The sequence below is a fragment of the Strigops habroptila genome, chromosome 7, assembly GCF_004027225.2.
Source record: "Strigops habroptila isolate Jane chromosome 7, bStrHab1.2.pri, whole genome shotgun sequence".
NCBI classification, from domain to species: domain Eukaryota; kingdom Metazoa; phylum Chordata; class Aves; order Psittaciformes; family Psittacidae; genus Strigops; species Strigops habroptila.
In genome coordinates, this window is record NC_044283.2 from 69,798,135 (window position 1) to 69,822,499 (window position 24,365).

Below are 24,365 nucleotides of genomic sequence, written 5' to 3' on the forward strand. Positions count from 1 at the left end.
TATATTTTCCTCTGGAATACACAACAGAAGAAATTCGGAGATAAATATTACAGGGACTGACACCTAGTTATCAAGAATGGTGCTTTTATGAAGGTGGGGCATCTCTCTCATTGGCATAGTGTCAGGAATTTAACACCTGGCTGCCATTTAGCTCAGCCCAGCTGACCAACAGAACATAAACCATATGACAGGTAACCTGCAGGTCCTTAACATCTCAAGTTTCCTGACAGCTTGCCACAAAGAGCCTCTGCTGGCTGGATGTTTCCCAGTCTTAGAGGAGCAGCTCTTGGGAAACACCCAAGGAAGATGTTTGCAGAGACTCTGCTCTTCCCCCTTTCATGTGCAGCTAATACACATACTTGTCATCAATGAAATTACACATACTATGTATGTTTCTAGTGCTGTATGTATAATTACTAAAATAATAATCTAATTATACTGATTTCGGCTGAGAGTTGAGAAACTTCTGAAAGGTTTGTAAGTGGGTAGCAATCAAATTTCACTGCACTCAAGTTTTCTTCCCACACAGTACAAATTAAGTGCTGGGAGGGAAGTAGTTCACTATAGGGCAGAGCTCCCCTGCAACTACCAGGTTCAACAGCGACCTCGGAAATGTGTGTGAACAAAGCTGCTGCTTGTGTAACAGCAGCCTTTGCTCCTGGGTTCGCTGCACAGGGATGCACACAGAGATCGTGCACTGGACAGGGATTTGTGTTTAGAACACCGTCTGACTTCTACAACTGAGACAATGACTTTTTAGGAGACGAGAGATTTGGCTACAGCTTTGCTTCTGAGGAAATGAATACTTTCAACTGTTATGAGAACAACAGCAAAAATGTTCTTCCTTCTGAAATCTGGTCCTGCTTGACTCTTTGACACTCTCCAGCTAAATAACCACAGTCCTCATGAACTGTAAGCCACACATACCTCTTCATTCATGTCATAACTGTGATACAGATCATGTAGTACGTTTTAAAATTACACACACAGAGGTGTATTTCTCATAATCTGAGCTCTACCAAAGTTAGTTAGTGCAACAACTCACACCCATCAGCTACTTTTGGGTTGGTCTGCTGCTTCCCTGACTCATCGGCTGCTTCTGCACATGGAGTCTTGTGATTTGGGGGTGGCCAATTTTGCCACCTGTGTGGGAGGGCAGAGCATTGCTTCAGGCCACCTTTTCCTTACAGTTCTTTTCACCCACATTTCTCTCCTCACTCGACTCTGCTCTGTTCCATCCTCTTCTCCCCACGGCACTGCCTGCTGACCCACACTGTGTCCCCTTTACTCAGCTGAACATCTTGTTTTCACCACTGCTGCAGAGCAATGTCAGAGCCCTCACTGCTCATCTCGGGCACTCTCAAGATGAACGTGGCCAAGAAACCATGCAAGGGGATGGGGGATGGAGGAAATAATTTGTGTGCTTGCAGTCCAGAAAGCAACCATGTCCTGGGCTGCATCAAAAGGAGCATGGCCAGCAGGTCGAGGGAGGCAATGCTCTCCCTCCACTCTGGTGAGTCCTGCATCCAGCTCTGGGGCTCCCAGCACAAGAGGGATGTGGAGCTGTTGGAGCAAGTCCAGAGGAGGGCCACGGAGATGCTCCAAGGGCTGGAGCAGCTCTGCTCTGGAGACAGGCTGAGAGCTGGGCTGGGTCAGCCTGGACAAGAGAAGGCTCTGGGAAGACCTTAGAGGAGCTTCCAGTGCCTAAAGGGGCCAACAAGAAAGCTAGAGAGGGACTTTTGACAAGGGCCTGTAGTGACAGGGCAAGGGGGAATGGCTTTAAACTGAAACAGGGCAGATTTAGATTAGACATTAGGAAGAAGTTCTTCCCTGTGAGGGTGCTGAGGCGCTGGCACAGGGTGCCCAGAGAAGCTGTGGCTGCCCCATCCCTGGCAGTGTTCAAGGCCAGGTTGGACACAGGGGCTTGGAGCAACCTGCTCTAGTGGAAGGTGTCCCTGCCCATGGCAGGGGGTTGGAACTGGATGAGCTTTAAGGTCCCTTCCAACCCAATCTAGTCTGTGATTCTATGAAATATGCTGTGGGGTGGGAGACCTGCACTAAGCTGTGAAACAGAGATTTTGCTATGAGAGAAATCTGCACTGGGATGTATGGGAGACTCTGGCAAGTGGCACTGTCTGGATAACCTAAACAGCGTATCAGGTTTGCTGAGGACCTGGCTTGCAGTGCTGACCCCATCTAATCAGTAAAGATCCTCCTGTTAGAAGTTTACTACCTTAAATCAAGTTATAGCTGCTAGACTGCATAGTGCTCCATTGCAGATTGCAACAGCCAAGAACACTATCTTTTCAAGTGCTTGATCTTATACTCTTGCTCATTAATTCCTGCTCTCCACCCAGTTTCTTCCCTGAGGGCAGCTCAGGGCATGGGAGGAGCAATTATGGGTTAGACAGCTAGAGCGCAGGGAGACTGACAGAGCTATGCAGTCCTGAAGCAGCTCCAGGACCAACCAGGTTTGCTTGATCTGTTGCTGATGAGCACAGATCCCTCTGCACACCAAGGGACAAGCAGAAGTGCAGGAGCACCCAGGGAGCAGCTGAGAGCACAGCTGAGATGCGCCCATGCTGTTCACAGCAATAGAGCAAAGGATAATCTGGCTATGCTGACACAGAAAGAGGATATCCATAATTCATCTTGCCTTTCTTATCTGCAACAGCAGGGAAGGCAATATGTCACCTGGCAGGGCTCCTGGCAGAGCTGGTGAGCATGGGGACAGGCAAGAGGAGAGTGTGGGGCACATGTCCCAAGGACAGGGCAGAGAAAGCAGAGAGCACCTGGGGATAAGTGACTGAGAGTCTTTCTTGGCCCTGCAGGCAGTTCTGGATGCAGTCTCCTAATGACATGGAGTTCACAAGCATCTGCCTCTCCTTCTGGCATGTTCATTCTTCCCTCCTGAAGCTCCAGCTGGAGTAGACCCAAACCCATCAGTTAGCAGGGTTTGGACCTGAGTTTTCCCTTTTAAGTGTGTTATTGGGAAAACAGGCAAACCAAATCTGTTTTCTCAGCCCCTGGCTTGTAACCTAGTCCCTCACCTGGCTTCTGAATGTCAGCATCCAGCACAGCTCCCTTCTCACACCCTGAGACCTTGGAGCCTGAGTGGTCCTGCATGTTTGGTCCTCAGCTTTGACACCAACCAGTGAAGACCCTTGCTTTGTGCCCACCTGGTTCAAATAAAGGCACGTAAAACATCTGCTAAATCCAGCTGCAAGCTCAGGTCAGAGCAGGGAGCCAGGAAAGATTTCATGAAGCAGATGGACCACTACCCAAGCCACCACCCTCAGTTATTTCACTCTCATTTGAAAGACAGCATCTTTACAGAGGTGAAGGCAATATAGGTGTTGCTATTCTTCCCTGAAATGAGCATCCATCCAGTACCTGCAATGCAAAACCAGTCCAGGATTGTGTTCTCTTTTGCCTTATAAATCTCCTGCCCCTCATTATTACTTACAAATGGGAAGCCAACAAAGCCTGGATCACCATGAAAATATATCTCTGATCTTATCATAGGCAAAGCTATGAGGAGCTGGCAGGTTTCTGAGACACCTTGCTAACATGGTCAGATTAGTCACACAGCTTAGTTACTGAACCAGTCCCACACTTTCCCATCAGTATAGGGCACTGGAGAGCAGGGGCTTTACCCTCCAGCTGTGAAAACATCTCGTGATAACTCTGAACATGCCAGAAATAGTAAAGAATCTCTTATTTCAATGGAATAAATGGTGATCATGTACTTTTTTTTTTTCTATATTATGACACGAATGCCTCCTAAAAAAGTGAGATTGCAGTCTACAGCTGTCAGTGGGACTTTGTTCAGGGCCCAAATCCCACAGTGGGGGGTGGAAACTCTGGTCCCTGACCCAAGCCCTCTGATTTAACAGGAGCTTTGTACCTAGAGAGTGCCGAAACGCAAAGCAAATCACAAGTCAGTTTATTCTGTAGAGCTGCCAAGTGCATCTCTTTACTCTTGGCACTTGCTGGTGAGGGGACAGAGAGACCTGTTATGTTTATTAGCCTTATTTTGTATTCAGCCTGCCTGAGCACAGTTGCAACAACCCACATACCCAGTTTGAAGTGAACGGTACTGCAGAGCGCACATTTAAAATTGGCAAACCAATGGCACACATTTCCCTGAGCTGCGAGGCATATTCCACTTGAATGCCACTCTGACAAGGTGAAGGATGCTCCACTGGAATACGGTAAGACAGAAGCATATCTGAAATGTGTTGTTGCTACACCCATTCTCAGCGGTCCTCATACTACTTCTTTTGAAGCCAAAGACAAAGCTTCCGTGTAGCTGTGAGGGACCAGGTATCCCAGTGCCTTTATAAATCCCTCTGCAGCACTCTAGGAGTCTCTTTTTTTTTTTCCCTTTTCTTAGCCTATAGCTTAACTCTTATTGATCTGAAAGAATTCAAGCGCAGATTCTGGAGCTTAAAATGCATGCTGCTGCATTGAAGCCTAGATGCACACTACCTCTACACACTATTTTACTAAGGAAAAGTGGAGGTCTGGAACAGTAAGCAAGGGATTTTTCCAGTCTGCTACCTGCAGTTGACTGTGTCTGTGCATTTGAGTGAGACTGCAGACCTCCAATCAATGTCTGCTTTGTGTCTCAAGCCACAGGCTGATGTCTTCCCTTGATCCTGAAATAAACACAGGTACTGAAGGCTGCAATTAGATGATTTTGCTAGGCTGCATTACATTCTTATTTACTCAGGCAATCAACTAACTGTAATTGAAATTCTGAAATGCGGGTATATTTTAGCAGGCAGTATCAGCACAGAGCAATACCAGCACAGCCGAGCTCTCTGGAGCCTTACCATGCACAAATCTGGCAGTCTCTGTCCCTCCTGAGAGCTGGGCTTGTTCACCCTGGAGAGGAGAAGGCTCTGGGAAGACCTTAGAGGAGCTTCCAGTGCCTAAAGGGGCCAACAAGAAATCTGGAGAGGGGCTTTTGACAAGGGCCTGCAGGGACAGGACAAGGGGAATGGCTTTAACCTGCCAGAGGGGAGATTGAGATGTGATCTTAGGCAGAAGTTATTCCCTGAGAGGGTGCTGGGACACTGGCACAGGGCGCCCAGAGAAGCTGTGGCTGCCCCATCCCTGGCAGTGTTCAAGGCCAGGTTGGACACAGGGGCTTGGAGCAACCTGCTCTAGTGGAAGGTGTCCCTGCCTGAGGCAGGGGGTTGGAACTGGGTGAGCTTTAAGGTCCCTTCCAACACAAACTAGTCTGTGATTCTATCACTCTATTATTGAGCGCAACTTATTGGCAAAGAAGAGGAAAGAGACCAAAAGGGGTCACATTGGGAGTCTCTTCCTGATCCCCGATGTCTGTTGCACATAAATGCACATTTGGTAGGCCCAGACCTAAGGCCAGAATGAGTCATTCTTACCCCCTAGCCCTACTCCCAGCTAGTCAGTGGCAGCCATCAGTAAAACAAACGTTTTGTGTGTCAGCCTTGAAACAAATAGCTTGTGTCTACCAGCTTGTACAATGAGGCTCTGTATGTGACAGCCCACAGCTCCTGTCCTGGAGCAGGGCAACACTAGCTAAAGGCATGATAGGCACCAGCTGCCCTGGAAATGTGCCACAGAGCTGAGGTCTTAAAGTGACCAGTGCAAGAGAAGGATGGAAGAAACTATGTTCAAATAGCCCAGACTGGGGAGTTAAAGAAACGAGGGGGCTTGTAGAGGCCTAATCCTGGTACGAAGCCTACGGCATCTCCTTCCTTAAGATCTTTGAGCAACCTGGTCTACTGGAAGGTATTCCTGCCCATGGCAAGTGAGTTGGAACTAGTTGTGCCTGCCAGCATCAATTTTGAGTATTTAATATCTTGTGGCCAAAAGCAGTGCTGGTGCCTAGGGTGGGAACCATTAAGCTAGAGCTTCAGCACAGTCCGCAGTACCTTGATAGGTCAGCTGTATGCCTTGACACCACAGTCAGGGCAAAGCAGAAGACACCTCGGAGAAGCAAAAAGAAAATCACCCTCCTGGTTGGTTGCAGCATGTGACCTGGGTCTCAGGATGGAGTCACTACCTCAAGTGTTGACTTGTTAAGCCAAATTACTGGCTCATGTCTTGCCTTTTCCTCTAAAAGGACTGGGTGGGAAAGGACGTTCTGCTTTCTCCTGTCATCAGACCAATGCAGCACATGACTAAGTGACCAATGACATCCTCCTTCAAAATTCGGCTCGGGAAGGGGAACTTGCAGGAACAGTTTCAGAACAGGGCATGCAGATTTGATGTCAGCAAAACTGTATTTCAAGGCACATGAAAGACTGCTGTTATTGCCTTATTTTATATCCCTGGCTGCTTATTTTGGGGAGGAGAAATACGTGACATCCTGATAAAGGATTTGGGAGGAGGGAAAAAGCATCAGGCACCAATCATGAAATACAACTGTACCAGGTAGGAAAAAAGAGAATGGAGAACAACAAAATTGAAAGCATGACTTGCAAAGAAGGTGACTAATAAACTGAAAAAGCTGTCAAATAATGGCTCATTGGAAACAAATCTACGAGGAAAGGGGATTTAGGGAAAGCTGTCATTCCTTGATACTGCTAGCACAGTACACAAGTTCTGAGAAAATAAATGAAATGCAATAAGAGTCTGGCCTGGGCAAGCCATAAGGTCTACCTCAAACCCAAGAAGGAATTACGAGTCAGGTTACTACGGGTAAGTAGTAAAGAATGGTTCTTAGACCCATTCGATGCTTTGAGTCAGCTAAGCAAGGGTGAAATGCATTGTGATATGGAAAAGTAGTAGAAGAAACTCAGAATCACAAGCTGTTTCCTTGAAAAATCATGGAAGCCTGGTGTACTTCCAAAGAATCTATTCAATGTGCAGATGGCACCCAGTTAGAAAACACTACAAAGATGCTGAAGGGCTTCAAATGGATTCAAAGTGATCCTGACCTGTTGGACAAAACCTGAAAAATAAGGGAGTGCAAAACCAGGGCCGAATGACTTCTCCAAAGCAGAACTCAGCTCTGCAAACACTGAATGAGGAACAACTGGCGAGGTAGGAGTTCAGCAAGGGAAGGATACAGGGATTCTGGTAGATTGTAAATGTCAGCAACATCCTGGTTGTGCAAAAAAAGGAACCATCCTATTATGAGAACCAAGACAAACATGAGATAACTCTGTGTGCTTCTCAGCCTGGGTGGGACCACCTCTAGGGGCGATGTCTGTGTCCCGCTTTGGTTACTGTTCTTTAGGAAAGATGGAAGCAAATTCTAAAGAAAACGGGGAGATCTACAGGACTGGTTACACACCTGTGACCAGCATGCCAAGGTGGAGCAAGCGGAGTTTCTAATACAGTTAAGAGATAACTGAGGATATGCATCAGAAGATCCAATTAAGTACAAAGGGGATAAAAAGACATTGGAACTACTTGCTTCCCATGTTTCTTTGGGACAGGTTTAGGTTACAAACTAACAATGATTTTCTAACAGAAAGAACAGTTAAATATTAAATACATCATCTTGAAGGCTCTGGTTTATTGCTTTTTCAAGATCAGCTACATAATCATCAGTAGGTTGATGTTGTCTTGTGGCAGAAGGGTAAAAAAGACAAGCACTGCTTGATTGTTAGAAGTTGGTTTTTTTTAGAGAACACGTGGACCCTCTTACAATTATTTTGGTGGCTATGAAGAACAAAGCCCTTAAGATATAGCTAAGCTTTACTGTCTTACAATACTTGGATTTTACAATAAAAATGATAAACATTCAACTCTAACTGGCAGTGGTTGGGAACCTGTGCCTGCTGACAGGCAGAAACATATTTGCTATCCACATACGTGTTGGAGGGGAGAAGGTTAAAAATAAATACATTTATGGACAACCTCCAGGTGACCAGCAGCCCTAAACTGGATCCCTGATGTCCCTTTCAGCCTATTACTTTGATTCTTTGGACACAAGGAAAGGCCCTGATGGTGCCTGGCTTTCCTCCACCATGATTGTAAGACATACAGACACATGTGCTGCTTCATTATGAGAAACAGCTTTTCTCCTCTTCCCTGGCTGCCTTCCAGATTTTAATGGCTGATAATGTAAAGCAGGTCTGGATCTGGGGGTATCCTCATTACTAACCCCTCTGAAGGCCAGTTCTGAGGGCAGCACTCCCACCAGTTCTAACCTGCCTGCTTCTCTGCTCTCCCTTTCTTCAGTCCTTTACTGCAGAAGGCAACTCGTTGGTCAGGAATCTAGGCCAGAAGGTCCTCATGTGCCACCTGCTGGCTTCTGGGCAATGTTGCACTGAGAAGAGCGCCCAGTGCCCAAAGCCGAGGTGCTCACAATCAATATGGGAGAAGGATGGCACAGGGTTATTATGGTTTCTTCCCGGAGTTTGATGCACGTCCAAAGTAGGTGAATACTCTGCCCTTCCCATTTTTCTGCCTAGTTGGGTGGGGACCCAACAAAGAAAGTGTGAAGCAGCTGCCAAGAAAACCTCCATGGCAGCAGTGTCTTGAATTTTAGATTTTAACCTGGCTTCTAGGGAAAGCTACTTCTAGGCTTTGTGAGCTATGGCCAAGACATCTATGAGATGATGTTGTTCCTTTGCCCATCTCCATTTAGCTCTTCCTCTGGGCACATCTTCTCACTGGGGAAAGGGAGAAGAGATGAAGAAAATACACTACTTCTGTACTTGCATCCACAGCTCCATCTGTGCTTCTCCCTTCTCACTATATCCCCTACTTGCCTTCCTCTACTCTGCTGTGCGTTCTCTTTTACTAGAGAGATATATTCCCAGGCAACTCTGACTGTTTCCAGTTAATTTACTCCTTTGGCTGCAAAAAAACCCCAACTCACTAGCAAATGGCTGGTATGTGACCTGTTCTCCTTTCCCTCCTCAATAGAGCTTCATAAAAGCACCACTGGGATTTTAACATGTGCTGTCCTTTTTCTCAGGAGGAGCTCCCTGCAAACCTCCATAAAGCCTCCCTTGCCAAACTCATTCTCGAGTTGCCTCTGGATCTTGCAGATGTCCTGATAGTACAGCCACAGGGCTCCCTAATTTGTATTTCTTTTGTAGTTGTTCATATTTCCATTTTGTTCTATTATAAAAGTAAAACTGGAAGAAGCACCTGCACACACACAAGGCTTGTTTAAGAGCAGTGCTCTCCAACATCTTTAATACAGCAACTGTGGACGCCACGGGATCAGACACTGCCCAGGCTCAAAAGCACTCCCGAAATAGCATCCCTCACTGCCAGAACTGGAATTCTGATTCAGCAGGGCTCTCAAGCTACAGCTGAGATTCCCTGTCACCACACTAGATGGCACAGCTTACAGAATAAAATTCAGAAACTTCATCTGAGACAGTAGATGTGAGCTAGACCTTCCCAATAACACCTATGGCTGAAGAGTTGTTTATATAATTGTAATAGCAAATATCTGCCCTTTGACTTGGTTTTGAAATGTGAAAAGGTGGCAGGTTTGAGTCTCCTGATCTTAGGCCACTAATTAATCCTAGGCTGGTAATTCTGCAAAGTCACATGTAGCTTTTCAAAATATGGTCCAGCAACTGCTATCACATTTACTGAATGAACAACAGTGGGATGAAGCCTCAGTGTTCAGAGGACACTAACTTCCAAACTAACGCCACATCAGAAATGACTGCATGAACAAACTAAAATCTTGAATTAATTATAAACAGAATTGTGCCCCTGAGACTTGGAGAAACTGTCTTCTTACCCCTTTATTGTACTGTCCCTCCATGTTGTTCCAATGAAAGCTTTAATAAAAGCTTTATTAAAATAAATAAAGCTTTAATAAATAATAATAAAATAAAAGCTTTAATAAAAACACAAGACACATTTTGGAGCGTTTCTGTTAATCTGCTTTGGAAATTCCCAGAGAAGGCAGAGGTCTCCATGCTCTACGGGATGTGAGCATTTCAAGAATCCCTAGAGAGGAAAGGCTACCAAAAACTAGGGGTATGTTACCTAAGGTAAACCTGTGTGTTTGCTTCAGAAGAGGAACCTCAGCATCCTGTGAGCTCTTAGGCCACGACTATTCTGCGCAGCATCTCTGCTTCTAACACTCAATGAGTGATCAGTGACTCAGGAATTTCAGCCTTAGTGTTCTCCAAGAACCTTCTTCTAAAAAAAAATGGAACAGAAAATAAATTACAGAAACCCTAAGATGAGTTCCAAAGCACAAATGAACTGCTACCTGGAAAGGGTATCACTGTTTCGACCATGACAGAGCAACCTAAAACTAGTTATACCCTATATATATATAGTATATATACTAGTTATGCAGTCAAATGCTTTTCTAGTAACAACAGTTATGCTGTGAGCACACAAAGTAATCTGTGTGCTTTGCTTTAGTTTCTTCTGGAGATAATGGGTGAAAAAACAGTCTGGCAACAGAAGAGACTTGTATGAACATGGAAGATGAAGAGAACTGAGGAGACCTTTGCTCTTTTCTTGCCCAGTAAAGCAGCACCCTGCCTTTCATCACATCCATTTTTGTGTCTTCCAAAATAAACTGCTCCTTAAGGATTTCTGTAATAGTCACTTCTGTAATAGTCATTTCTGTAATAGTCACTTGGTGTCTCTTCCTTCCTAAGCTGTTTTCTCAAATATATCTAAGAAAAACACTGTGGTTAGCAGCTCCAAACACTACCTCTTCATCTGTGCTGAGGGGTGGCAGAAAGATGCTTTTTTAGTCTCATGACACAATAGTTAGTTAAAGATTTTTGCCTGCTCTGCTTCAGGGAGATGACTAGGAGGTTTAACTTGCAGTACACTCATACTACCTCAGAAACAGTAAGTAAGTGCCCTAACCGATAATCCCAGCTGAGCAAGGTGGTGCACAAATAGAGACCATAGGACAGTCTCTGATTTGAAGGCTAGAAAAAAGAAATGTAAGGAAGCTGGGAAAATATCATCTACTATGCAAAGAGCTTCAGTAGTTAGCACAACTTGTTACAGTCAAGTGCCTGTTTTAAGTAGCAAGGCTAAGCTGGCCTTGAAGCATCAACAGTGGTAGAGAGAGTGCATCCAAAACCACATTCCCTGAGAAAGTGCCCAGGCAGGTCCTGGCTTCTCAGTTCTTTTTTTTCACTGTATTATTGAGCAGAAGATCTGAGCAGTGCATCCTTAGCACATGCCTGAACACATTCAGACATCAAAGTAGCAAAATAGGTATTTTACTTTACACAAGCTCAGCACTTTGCTGGAGGAGTGCTTCAGAGAAGGTGTCTTAGCTACTGTGCTAAGCAAAGAAAGGGAAAATATGTAGATCATGAATTCTGTGCACTGGCACAGGCCACCATATTCCATATCAGCCAGGGAACTTCGCTGCGAAGGCTGCACACTTGTGCTTCTATAAATTCAAATGACATTTACTGTCCTGTTAAGCTGAGGTAGCACTGCTCCAAATGACACAGAAAGATTAAGAAGTTCACACACTGGAAATAGACTTTTCTAATGAGATAGCTGATAAAATCTCATCAGTGGGCTTTAGAAATCAAGTAACGACAACTCCTTTGTTCAGAGAAAGAGAATGGGTTTCAAAAAGGCAGCAGTCAGACTGTACGGAACTGCCTCCCCTAACTTCTCCTCTGGGGTTAATCTTTGGTGTTAATAATGTACGCCCATAAACATTTTTAGTTTGTCACTCTAGAACTACCAAAACACAAAGTCATAAGTTGCATTTACTATATTTCTTGGGTTCCTAGTGAGATTTATCTGCATAACCTTTTAGTTTTGAAACACAGTTTGACATAATCACTTCAAGAGGAAACAGGTAGTAAAACAAAGGCAAATTAAAAGAAACATCAATTATCCTGTGCACTAATGGACTCTGAAGTCTTGGTAGCCCAAAAAAGCTTCCTGAGCAGAAGGAGAAAGGAGAGCAGGACAGTGTTAAGAAATCCACTTGTAGTCTTTAGATGCAGAAATGACAAAATTAGTAGTGAATTCATCTCACTTGCTTAGAGATACCAGAAAAAAACTGGATTTTCATCAGGTCAAGCATTAAAAGTACAAGCAAATCAGTTACCCCAGCTACAGCATATAAATCTAAGGTCACCAGCACTGCTAGAATTAAGCTCTATAAACTTCTGCAGCACCTATAGCAGAAAGAGGGGAGAACCGCAGTCATCCAGTCCTTAACTTCTGCGTGTCCTCTCCCTTCATTTTTGCATTATTTATGGCCACCTTGTGTGGACTGCCTAACTACAGAACCAAAATGAGGAAAGAGAAGGGAAAAAAGGGGGAGGCGATAAAAAAGGGAGCAGGGGAGAGGAAGCCTTTCAACTTTTACTCACCTAACTTTTGCCTTTTTTATCCTGACCTGCCCTTTGCCTCCCTCCAGCCCCCCCGCCGGTCCGAAAGGAGCCGCCTCCCGCCCCAGGGCCGGCTCCTCCCCGGGGCCGGGTCCCGCCTTAAAGCGGCGCCGGGTGGGCGGCGGCGGCCCCGCTGCGAGCGCCCGGCCATGGCCCGTGACCGCGGCCCTCCCGTCCTGCGGCAGCCCGCCGCCCCGCCGCGCTTTCCCGCCGCCGCGCTGCCCGCCGAGGCCCGTGGCTGGGGCTGGCTGTGGCCGGGGCTGTGGCCGGCCCTGGTGGTGGGGCTGCTGGCCGCCCTCGTCGCCTGGTTCTGGTACGGCGGCAGTGATGGGCGAGGCGAGGAGGTGGCCGGTGAGACAGCGGCTGCGGCCACAGGTACCGGGCGGGGGGGTCGGGGGGGGGGCCGGGATGTACCGGTCTGCCCAAACCTAAGCGAGGACTTAGTTTGCTGCTGTAAAGCTTAACTGCACTGCTAAAACCATTCCTGTTCTGTTTCTAGAGGGTCTTATGGAGGCCAAGGCTGCTGCTGTGACCAGCCCTCAGAAGCCAGGAGAGGGTCTGTTGGCTGGACCAAGAGAAGAGCTTAACCATGTTCAAAGTGGTGGAGTTTCCAGTGAACCTCTGGAGATGGAGCAGCTGCTCCTGAAGCAGGGTGCCACTGGGTCCAAGGAGCATCCAGCTGATATCCATGACAGCCAGACTGGTGAACCAAGACCCCAGATGGGACAGGAAAGTGATGGATGGTGTGTGATGAACTCAGCAGGAGCCCCTGATGGTGTTTGTAAGGATAGAAGCAAGGAACAGCCAGGTCAGGAGAGCAGGGACTTGGACCATGAAGACTGGGAAGTTGTTTCTGAGCATGTGGCTTGGGGGGAGGCTGGCAAGAGTGGCAGAATGGAAGACGCAGACAGCAAGGAATGGGAACAAGGAGACTGCCCCGATGGGGATTTGAAAGCCAAGCGAGTTGCAGCTGTGCCCCCCATGTTTCAAAACATCCACGTGACTTTCCGCGTGCACTACATCACCCACTCGGCTGCTCAGCTCATTGGTGTTACTGGTGACCATGAGTGTCTCGGCCAGTGGCACAGCTATGTTCCCCTCAAGCATGACAAGGATGGCTTCTGGTCTGAATCCATTAGTCTGCCAGTAGACACCAGAGTTGAGTGGAAATTTATCTTGGTGGAGAATGGGAAGGTGAGACGCTGGGAAGAATGTGGTAACAGAACCCTAGTGACTGAACATGAGGATAGAGTTGTTCATCAGTGGTGGGGACACCATTAATCGGATTTTGGAAGCTGCTTATTTAATGGCAAACCTGCTTAGATTAATCGCAGAGCCCCTAAACTTCACCCTGTCTGCAGTAGGAGACCTTCTCAAGTGCAGAGCTCTGTGAATCCTGTCTCAAACCTGGTTCAACTGCACAAGCAGCAGATCTCTGCCACCCCCTTTAGGAAATGGTTTGGCAACCTGAAAATTGAACCTCAAGCGTGTTCTGAAGATGTGCAAGGTAGGCTACAAAGGCATGAGCAGTGTTCCAAGCAGCTGCCTGGCTAGGTGAATCTGGCCCCTGGACTGGAGACGGTGTTGCTTAGCGTGGGGCTATGGGACGGATGCATCTCTGCACCAACTGCTTAGGGCCTTTGAGGCATACTAGGAAGTGTGGTTACCTACACTGTAATAGGAACTTAAGTGTTTTAACTTATGTAATGTATCAAGTAAACAATAAACGCTTTAAGACTGATGGTCTGTTACAGCTTGACCAGTGAACTGACTCATTTTATTAACTTTGATAGAAGGGAGTTACTTGACCTGAAATCTTAGTGCTAAACAATTCCTGAAGAGTGGCTGGAGTAACAAAGTTACTCGCTGGAGTAACAAAGGTTTAAGACTAAAGTACTTTAGTCTCTACTCCCTACTCTCCAGGAAGCACCTCTGCTCAAATGCTTGGCACATGGGTCTCTTTTAGTCAGATTATCTTGCTGGGAGGAGAGCAAAGGTCAGGAAGGACTGTCCTGGGCTTAATGAATTACTTGGTCAGAGTGGGAGCAGGCTTTTAAAAAACCTGGATACTCTGATGGCTAGGGAATAGGATTCTGTCTGAAATAAGAGTTAGATGGCATATTCTGCTTACCTAGAACACCACCACAGTATTGTTAGCAACTACTTAGCTTAAACTTGTATGGCTTTTATCCAAGATTAGGCTTTTCAACACAAATTTATTTTAAGTTGTGGCCTTTTAGTAAGTCAGATAACGTAGAATACTTCCAGCTTCTCTCAGGTGATAATTTTATAGGGCAGAAAGCTGCTCTACTTGCCAGTTCTTTGTATTTTTTGTTACAAATATATGATGCCACTTAAGCAAGCTCTTCTTTCCATAATGAGGAACCTAGGTCTAGCTTGCACTCCACCTCCCTGGAGTGAACTTGGTTTGAAGAACGTAGTTCTGTAGGAGTTCTGGAAATGCATAAATTAGCATGCCGGTTTGGAACGTTTAATTCAAAAGCACATTGCTGATCCAATTGCCTCTGCTAAGTCTTTCCTGGTGGAGCAGTCTGAACAGGTGAAATAGAAAGGGTTTTGGTGATGGACTGGAAGACAAGCTTCAGCAGCTTACCTCCTGCATCTAATGGTTAATGGGCATCCAATTGGTGGGATAATACTACAGCTCCTGTGAAGAACAATTGTCTGGAATGCTGTTACTGGGACTTCAGCACCAGCTGTTTCATCGAACATATACACTGGCAGCAGGCTGGGCTGCCTGCTCACACAGGCATAGCCACAGAATCATTGAATGGTTAGGGTTGGAAAGGACCTTAAGATCATCTAGTTCCAACCCTAGCTGAAGGAAATAGCTGAAGAAAATCTGGATCAGGCATTGAAGGGAGGGTAAGAGGGAAAGAGACCAAGGCAAGTGAACAACTGCATTGGCAAGCTGGAGTTTTGTGTTCTCATGTGAAACAAGCCCCTCCCAGCTGTTGCTACATGACAGAGCAGGTTGTTCTGTGGCTCAGCGACTTCTGCAGAAGTAACTTCTGCTCTCTGGTTGCCTCGAGCAACCTGAAGATCTGGCAGAATTTTCTTATTTCCTTCAAAGGATCTTTTATAGAAGAGAACAAGGGAGGAATTGTGCGTGGGAGCTGACCTCAAGACTAAGCTTTCTGTTAACTGCTTGTCCAGGATGAGAAGTACCCCTGTAACTACTGTGGGAGAAGTACTGCAGGTCTGGGAGGAAGGTGGTATCATTTCTGTCCAGTAACTCAAAAGGGAGAAGATGGAGCTGACAATTCAGTAGGTGGCTGGTGTTGCTTCAGTGGTCTTAAACGTATCAAGCATATGCACATACTAGTCCTCAACTCACAATTGGAAGCTAATAGGGGACTTCAGTTACTTACTGTATAAACTTAAAAGGAAAATAGGACATAGTTAGCACACCCTGGGTTAAAAAATAAATATTAAGATGAGGCTCGTTTTTAGGGACTACTGTTTCACTGTAAGAAATATTCCTACTGTTTGACTGTGCTTACTGTGTATAAACAGAAAGCTCTTAAATCCTATCCATATGCACCACCAGAGAGCACACAGAATGTGTATGTTGGTTTCAGTCAGTAACTTTCAGCTGTGACTGAACAGGTAAAATTGTGCTGGAAGTAATGCCTGTAATGGCAATTGCATTTTTTTATAACAATAAATTTAAGTGAACAATATACCTAAGATTCATAGAATCATAGAATGGTTTGGGTTGAAAGGGACCTTAAGATCATCCAGTTCCAACCCCCCTGCCATGGGCAGGGACACCTCACCCTAGACCATATTGCCCAAGGCTCTGTCCAGCCTGGCTTTGAACACCGCCAGGGATGGATCATTTACCAGTTCTTTGGGCAGCCTGTTCCAGTGCCTCACCACCCTCACAGCAAAGAACTTCTTCTTTATATCTAACCTAAACTTCCCCTGTTTAAGTTTGATCCCACTGTCTCTTGTCCTACCACTACAGTCCCTGATAAAGAATCCCTCCCCAGCATCCTTGTAGGCCCCCTTCAGATACAAGAAAGCTGCTATGAGGTCTCCACACAGCTTCTCTTCTCCAGGCTGAACTGCCCCAACTTTCTCAGAGGTACAGCTGAAATAGCTGTAATACAAGTTGATTTTTCAAGTCAAAGCAAAAGATGTTCTTTCAAGCTGTTCACAATTCCTTTTCCTATTAATGCAAGCTGTTCAGATAGTGAGATACTGTTAATAGGCATTTGTCCAACAGCCACAGCCATTTGAGTGTATTTATACATACATTGGAGGCTTGTCGGAGGAGATTAACTGTGGTATTAGATTAAGATATTCACAGCTGAACCCAGGACAACTAGAAAGCCACTTAACCTGCACTAGAATAGATTCTCTAATGCAGTGATGAACATGCTTCAAACAGAGTAACCCTGAGAGCTCTCCCAAACTGAGAACTTTTTTTTTTAAATTAAACACCCTGCACTTTGATCCCACAGGCGAGGCATGATTGCATCACCTTGCTGCATGGTCGAGCAAGGTTTCTGCAAAGACCTGCACTGTGCTTTTGCTCTAACCTCTGAATTATTATGCCAGTCACATCACTGCTGGCCCAGGACGGTCGATGCTATAAAAATTAAATGTTATTTTGTATTATTGGAGGAGTTGATTAGTATTTTCTTTAAGTTTACAGAGGTGATTCCTCATTGTTGGAGAATCTGTTCACTTAAGTGTGAAGTTAGATTTAAATAAAGTTGCCTTGCTGCATAAAAATGATTCTGCTAGATGAGGCTGCTATCTGGCTAATCCAATTTCCTGGCTGTGAGATTAGTGAAGCTACAAGTGAGAAAAAAGTTCTTGCTGACATCCCTATGTGGATGTAACAGCCTAGCAGCCAGCGGCTCAAGATATCGAAGAGCAAGTAGTAAACTGTCTCTCTCACAGTCTGGCAAAGCCAGAAACTCCGTAAGCAAGGAGCTACCTTTTATATTCACCTGCTCATATTGCTGATAATAAACTTCTGACAAATTGGACATTTGATTACTTTTAGGTAAAATGCCATCTACTCCTATTTATGAAGTAGTTTGGTGTACAAATGCTAAATGCTGTATGTGGATGATAAGCTCGAGCTGATGGCCTGAGTCTGCAACTACCGGGCATAAACCAGTTTCAAGCCACACACAGAAATCTTGCAATGCAGCTTGTTTGCTTCCTATTCATTTTGCAGGTGCCTCTGCAAAAACCATTTCCACCCCACATTTTCTCTGGGAGTCAGACTTACTGTTTGGAGCCTCTGCCCATGATCCATTCAAAAATATTAGCCTGATATTAGGTTTTCTCTCTAGGGGGGTGGTTGCCATCTATGGTGTCCTGCTGTGGTCAAGATTTGCCTAACAGTCTTCCTGTGCCATCCACCTGTATGGCATGGAATAACAAAGTGCTATCTATGGTGCTATTCAAGTCCAGGATGTGTAGAGCTGCTCTTGGGCCCATGAGTTTCTGACCCTCTTGCCTCCCCAGGCCTGGTACTGGTGGCAGGGAGGAGGCCCAGGCATGTTCTCAACTTTACTGGATTCCAGCACAAGGATGTTAAGCTGCCTTTTTGCTTGGCGGATCTCTCTTCTGGCTATTATTTGTATTGCTCCACCTGCTCGCTTCTGTTCTCACAGAGCTGCAGTCTTTTGGAACTCTTTTTAGTCTGGCTCCTTCAATACTCTCCTTAAATGAGAATGCACTTTTCATTGACCTTTTCCAACCTGCAGGACTACAGGGTGAATGTATGTTCCCATCCTCTATACCTCACTCTTATGAAAACTTTGGTAGATCTGTCAAATATATATGAGTCCAAACTGTGATACACAAGCCAGCTAAAACGATTCTTTCGTTTTCAATGCAATCAGTTCCTAGTAAAAGAAAGGTAACTTAACCAACATTTTGACTAAGTTTGTAATAGCGTTGCAAAAAATGACAGAATCACTGAATAAAAAATACAGAAAATATTACCTGAATTAAAACAAAATACTACTGACAATAACTGAGGATAGCTTAGGAGCAACTCGCTAATCTCTTCTTCTGACACAAGAAGAGGTGGTGACCCTAAACTGAAAAAACCTCAGAGATTTGATCCATTCTGAATATAGTTCTGTAGCTTTAAAGTCAACAAACCCAAGCTTGTATCTGCATGGCTTGTGCTCATAAAGCTACATTTGCTGATCCATAGCTACAAAACGTTTGGTTTGGACAAAATCACTGGGTAAGCCCCTTGAATTCAAGCATGGCATTCCATGCTGCCACAAACCCAAGGCAGTAACTGCTTTTCAGAAAGCAGATAATAAGGAAAACCACTAATGCTAGTGAAGCTGTGCCACTGGCACCTCCTGGTGACCCTGGGGTACAGATTTATTGCAGGACATCTTGCCCCTTGTTAATACTGTGTATAGCAAGGACTCCCCTGCTACCTGGAGAGCAGCTTCTGGGGACCAACTTCTCAGACAGCTTTGCTGGACTCTGAAGGAGCAGTACTATTAATCTGCTCTTCACAACCAGTCCCCAGACAAAAATCCAATGGCAGGTCCTGGAAAAGTACTCAGTTTGGGTCCTTGTTCAAAGTTCTTCCTCCCTTGCCTATTTTTAAACAACTATCTTGCTCCCTGAGATACTGCCAAACACTAATAAGGCTTTAAACATCAATCCGATACTTAGTGATCCTGTTCATCTTCTTACTTTGGAATTGTTTTTAGCATTGGATAGCCTTTTAAGTGCGTAAGTGATTTGCCCACTGCTGCAAAATCCGCAAATGTCAGACACATAGCAGGCTTTAAAATCAATTCACATATGCCACGTGTTCTCAACATGCCCTCCTGTTTATTACTAATCTCACACTAGGAATGGCCTTTGAATACATTATTCTTAGGCACTCATATTAAGGGAAGGTTGTCTGTATCGGTGAGTCAACTGAACAGCAGTTTGGAGACCAATGGAAAGTAATATGCCCACTAATTTAGCGAACTTCTTAATATGGGTGGTCGAGCATGGTATTTAAGTCATAGTAGGCTGTTATTAAAAAAAAAAGTCAGTATAGGTTCAAAATGCGTTTTTTTATTCCTGAACTTCACCTATTTTAGTTTTTATAGAGGGACACAAATTGAGGAAAGACAAAAAGTCCCAAACTAGGAACACACACCCCCTCAGCTCTAAGTCAAAATACAAGTGCTTACAAAGCTAAGCCCAAGGTAGGCTGTGGACTTTCTGTTTGTACTACACTTGAGGAGTCCATTCTGCTGAAAGGAGTCATGGTACAGGATGAAATCTGTGCAGTCTTGCAGTTGTAGGTATGTGGTTCAACACTTTTCCTCAACGTTAACAGGAGCCACAGGCAGATTTCCTGCTTTTATTGAAAATACTTGGCAGTTCTGGGCTATCCAGATGAATTGGAATTTTTCGAAGTAATAACAAGAAGTATGGAGGGAAGGGAAACCAGTTTATTTTAGAATGAAAAGAAGCAGCCCAACAAACCATTTTAAAACTAACTTTGTAAACAACAGGACTGAAATGGTGTGCAAGATCCAGAATGCGTGGAAGAACTACTTAAAGCAATCAGCAGTGCCCTGTCGGCAGTGTCCCTCACAGCACGCAGCTAGTGAAAATGTGTGCCGGTGAATGACATGTGTTTCTACTCCTCTGTATGTCCCACCCATTTCAAAGTTAAAAACTGTAAAGAGTGTCATGGTTCCAGGCAAGAATGACAAAACTGTAAGACCTTTTGTTATTAATCTTTAAAAATATAACTTAAACACAGTGTACATACATGAAAGTAATCCCTAACATACATGGCGTCTTCCCTTTGATAGTTGTTTCTCCTTTTCCTTTGCTTTCTCTGTCTTCACTTCATGAGTTCTGATCATTGGTGACGTGGCTGAAAATAGCAGCAAGAACAGATTACCTGACCACCACCTTATGCTAAAATGATTGAGGCCTCAGGTGCAGACACCTGAAGCTTTCCAGTATCCTCTCACATGTTACACTGTACTTATCAAGCCCTCACAAATGCAGCTTTAGTTTGTAATTCTTTATATGCAGGGCCTTAACAGAAAAGATAAAGCTGGTTCTAAACAGGCACGACCTCATCTGCTTTGTGAAGCCAAAGCAGCAAATACTGGAGTAGAGGTGAAGTACTATTGATTTCAGAATCTCTCTTATTGGATGGTGTGAAATTAATACTTAATTAAATTATTAAATCAAATTATTAATTATCAACAACGATTATAGAATTAAATAATTAAATTAGTAGTTCATGGAAACAAGTTTACTTTTATATGGTAACTCTTGACACGTTACAGATAGGAATCTCTACTATTATGTGGATATAAAAACAGGCAAACCGAAGGTGTTAATGGATGGCAAAGAATAAAAATGAGAATGCTTACCTTATACTTTAAATAAACAATTTGATTAGTTTTCCCTAAATCAGGTCACTTCTATGTCCCTGACACATGTGCCCTGTATGATGTGAGAAATAATAATTTCCCAAACCTATACAGCGAGACTTAAAGGCCCAAAGGGGAAGCAACTGGAATGTGCAATAAGAAAAAGTGCAGAAAAAAGAAATTCCATCTCACTTGGCCTCCTACCATCACGGGAGTTCATGAGCACTTTACTAGTAACTTCCAAGGGAGCAAGAAGAAAACCTGGAAAGTTCTCCATCATCACGGTGGGCATCTCAGATTTTAAAAACTGAGGAAGAAAGGATATGCTTCTGAGGCCACTGCTGGGAAACTCTATTTTTGGAGTCGACTGCTGTCAGAGTATCCTTCAGTTTCCATGAAAGAGTCATCAGCTTGTTAAAAATCTCATTTAATTGGACATCACAGCACCCCTCACCAGCTGCTGTGTTTGAAATGTTAAGGATCTTGAAGCTAATTAGAGTTGAGGGGCTGAAAAACAGTGCATTGTAGAGTTAATCCAATTCTCCTAGGAGCAGGATAATGTAGAAGTGGGTACTGCTAGTAAACCAGGCACATCTAAAATGACCTCATGCAAAAACACAGGGTAGTGCTTTGGCAGGTAACAAGAACAGTTTCTGCAGAGTGCGTATTTTAAATAAAATAGGAATACTTTTGGTAAATTCTGGTACCTTGGTTTTTTATCTTTAACGGTCCCATCAGGTTCTGCAGGCTTTCCATCTTGTTCTGTGGCCTCCTAGGTGTATCCTCACTATTTTTCATGGGCTGAGAAGCTAGTGAGAAATTATTCATCAATATGTTATCACAGATTAAAAAAAAAGTCATTATAAATTATTTAAACATTCCATCTGACGTTCTTAGAAAATAAAATTGCAAACAAGAAAACTTCCAGTAGCAAAGAAAATGAGTAAGAAGCGAAGATTATTAACAGAGATTTATACTTAGCGAGATTCCTGTTTAAGTGACAATGCAAACACATTTCTATTTTGCCTATAAATGTCCCCATTTGGGGAATGGAGAGCAAGTGTTTTATGTTACTACATCAGTATTTATGCCCACAACTTCTAAGTCCTTTTTTGCCAGTAAAACTGCAAGGGTTGTACAAAGGAGAGCAGTAGTGTCAGTTGCATTTTACAGATGGAAAACTAAGGTGTAGAAAGATGTAACTTACTGAAGCCAGAAATAAAACCAGAAAAGCTAAGTCTTTCAGGATTCAGATCAGTGCAAAATTCAAAAGGCACTGTGCCTGTCTGACTGAACACTAACACCCACAGACTGACAAGGTGACACCCATACCATACGAACAACAACAGTCTCCCACCCTTGGAGCTTTTTCTGAACAGAACTTGGGCTGTTTCATTTTTGCTACTGTCACAAATTCTCAAATAAAAAGAGGGGAAAAAACCAAACCAAACCCAAAATGAGCCAGAGATGGAGGTAACTGGCTGACCAGATCAACAAACAAGACAAAAAAACCTCACTCATGTTGCCAATTTAGCGCTTTGATGGGGAAATGCCACACACATTTGTGCTCTGTTTACCAACAGGCATTTCTTAGTTGTGAAACATGCGTTAAAAATATAGATTAGCTAACAAACATGCACTTCATCTTTGCACAGCCAGGCAGCTGGGGAAGCAAAGGTCAATGAGCAGCAATGTTAATGGTTCTAGTCAGGGTGATTGCTCAGCCCAGCTGTTTTAGAGACAAGCTTCTGATGTTCCAAGAATGCAAAAGATAAAGTGACAGAGAAGTCTACATTAATAAGATAACAACACAATACAGACATGCTGAAGTTAAGTTGGAACTACAAAAAAAATGCCACCTGAGAAGCAGGAAATGTTAGTCCTTTTGAGCTCCTTGGAGCTACGGTTAGACTTCTGCCTGTAACAGCACTAGCTTAGAGCTAGGTGCACAGCATCTCTATTACCCTCCTACCTGCAGTGCTTATGTGTCTGTATTTTCAGACCTTGAAAAATAGAGAAATGTAGTGTTTTAAGTAAGTATTGTATGAATGTAAGTATTATATGAAAATTTCATTTTTCCTGTTGCATCTACTCATTTTGGGGTCTTTCTGCCACTTCAATGTAATAAAGCAGTCCTGATAGCCTGACTCCCTGGCAAGTCATTTATAGACCCTGAAAATGTTCCTCATCCTCACACCTATTCTGTGAGGCAGGAAAGCTTATTTTTACCACTTAAGAGCTATACAGACACAGCCTTATATCAATATTTTCAGTAAACCCCAAGACTTTTCCACATGTGTTACAGGAATCACAACAGCTATGACAAATATTAGTATTAGACAACTATTTTGCCTGTTACTGCAAATATTGATGTTAAGCATCCCTACATTATTTATCCAAATAAAGCAATTTACCAGCGCTGCACAGAATTTCTCTTCTCTTCTCTCTTCTCTTTGTATAGTACGTTCATTAGCTGCTACATTTTACTTACAATTAATTTATCAAAGAAACTTTCTGTTTGAACAGAACTGAGACAGGCAGCCTGATGTAAGCAAGAAGAGGTCACTTTTAGGTAAGTGGGCCAGAGCTGCTAAAGCAGGGCTTTAAAATGAACCCTCAGTACATTATGTTTCAATAAATTTGCATACTGTAATTGCACTTCTGGAACCACAAATGGAAGATCGATCCCATGTCAGCCCTGTACACTTGAGAATCATTCGTGTTCACATTCAGCAACATGGATGGATTCTGTAAGCAACGTATTACAAAGGTACATGAAAAATAAATGCAGTGTGAAGTTCAGGTACCACAATCATAAACTCTAAGAGACCAGTGACTGATGGTGGGATTCCCCTGGTTTCTACAGAATGGCTGAATTTAACATATGGTTTGTAACTCACTCACTGTACTGCCTGGGAAGAGACCCAGCCAAGCTCTCTGGATCAGGAAATGGGACTGGACTTACCTATCTGGGTGGCTGTGGCAGCACCCTCTGGAGAGCTAACCTTCTGTGCGGATGGTCTGTGCTGTGGTGAGGCACTGGAGCCAGCTGCAAGGTCATCGTGTGGAGCAGTTAACAACAAGTGTACTGGAGACTTTTGTCTGTGTCTCCGCTCCCGAGACACCTTCTTGGGGGCAGATGTATAGTGAGAAGCTGGTGAGAAGATGGATGCACCTCCTACGAGATATCCAAGCAAACAGCAGTGAGCACACACCTCAAAAGAAACCCCCATTCAAGCTTTGATGTTATCTCTGTAACAGTTATGGGGTTGAGGTCCCTTCATCACTGCATTCTTTCATCCTTTCATTCCTTGTTGGCAGCCAAGGTAGCAGGAGACTATAGCCTCTTTGCAAAATGCTTGTTTCTCTTAAAGTGACTGTCGTGTGAAGAACAGCCAGTAAAACTGCCTAGGAGAAAGTAGCGCCTGCTTTTTCTGCTGTGCCTGTTGGGAGTATCCTAGTTGCTAAATCCCAGCAATCCCCGTACATTTCTGCTGACTTGGATCTCATAACTTAGATATAAGAAGCAGAAAAAATAATGCTGCTTACACAGGTCTGCCATTTCCCTCCTTTCCAACAACTGACTGTGAATGCTTTGAATTCCTGGCAGAAAGGGAGTCATAGGGAAAAGAGA

At 44.2% G+C, this 24,365-nt stretch overlaps 2 protein-coding genes across 2 annotated transcripts in view; one reads left to right on the forward strand and one right to left on the reverse strand.

The window, feature by feature from the left end:
• Window positions 1-12,410: 12,410 nt before the first annotated feature.
• Window positions 12,411-14,073, forward strand: STBD1 (starch binding domain 1). The gene is made up of 2 exons (XM_030492387.1): window positions 12,411-12,689; window positions 12,814-14,073. The coding sequence occupies exons 1-2, from the start codon at window positions 12,464-12,466 to the stop codon at window positions 13,593-13,595; spliced, it is 1,008 nt and encodes a 335-aa protein (XP_030348247.1). The 5' UTR covers window positions 12,411-12,463; the 3' UTR covers window positions 13,596-14,073.
• A 5,693-nt stretch (window positions 14,074-19,766) lies between these two features.
• Window positions 19,767-24,365, reverse strand: part of CCDC158 (coiled-coil domain containing 158) — a 32,309-nt gene continuing 27,710 nt past the window's right edge. Inside the window, 3 exon segments of the mRNA XM_030492388.1 lie at window positions 19,767-20,220; window positions 21,439-21,540; window positions 23,697-23,909. Coding sequence (XP_030348248.1) covers window positions 20,126-20,220; window positions 21,439-21,540; window positions 23,697-23,909 — 410 coding nt within the window. The 3' untranslated portion in view covers window positions 19,767-20,125.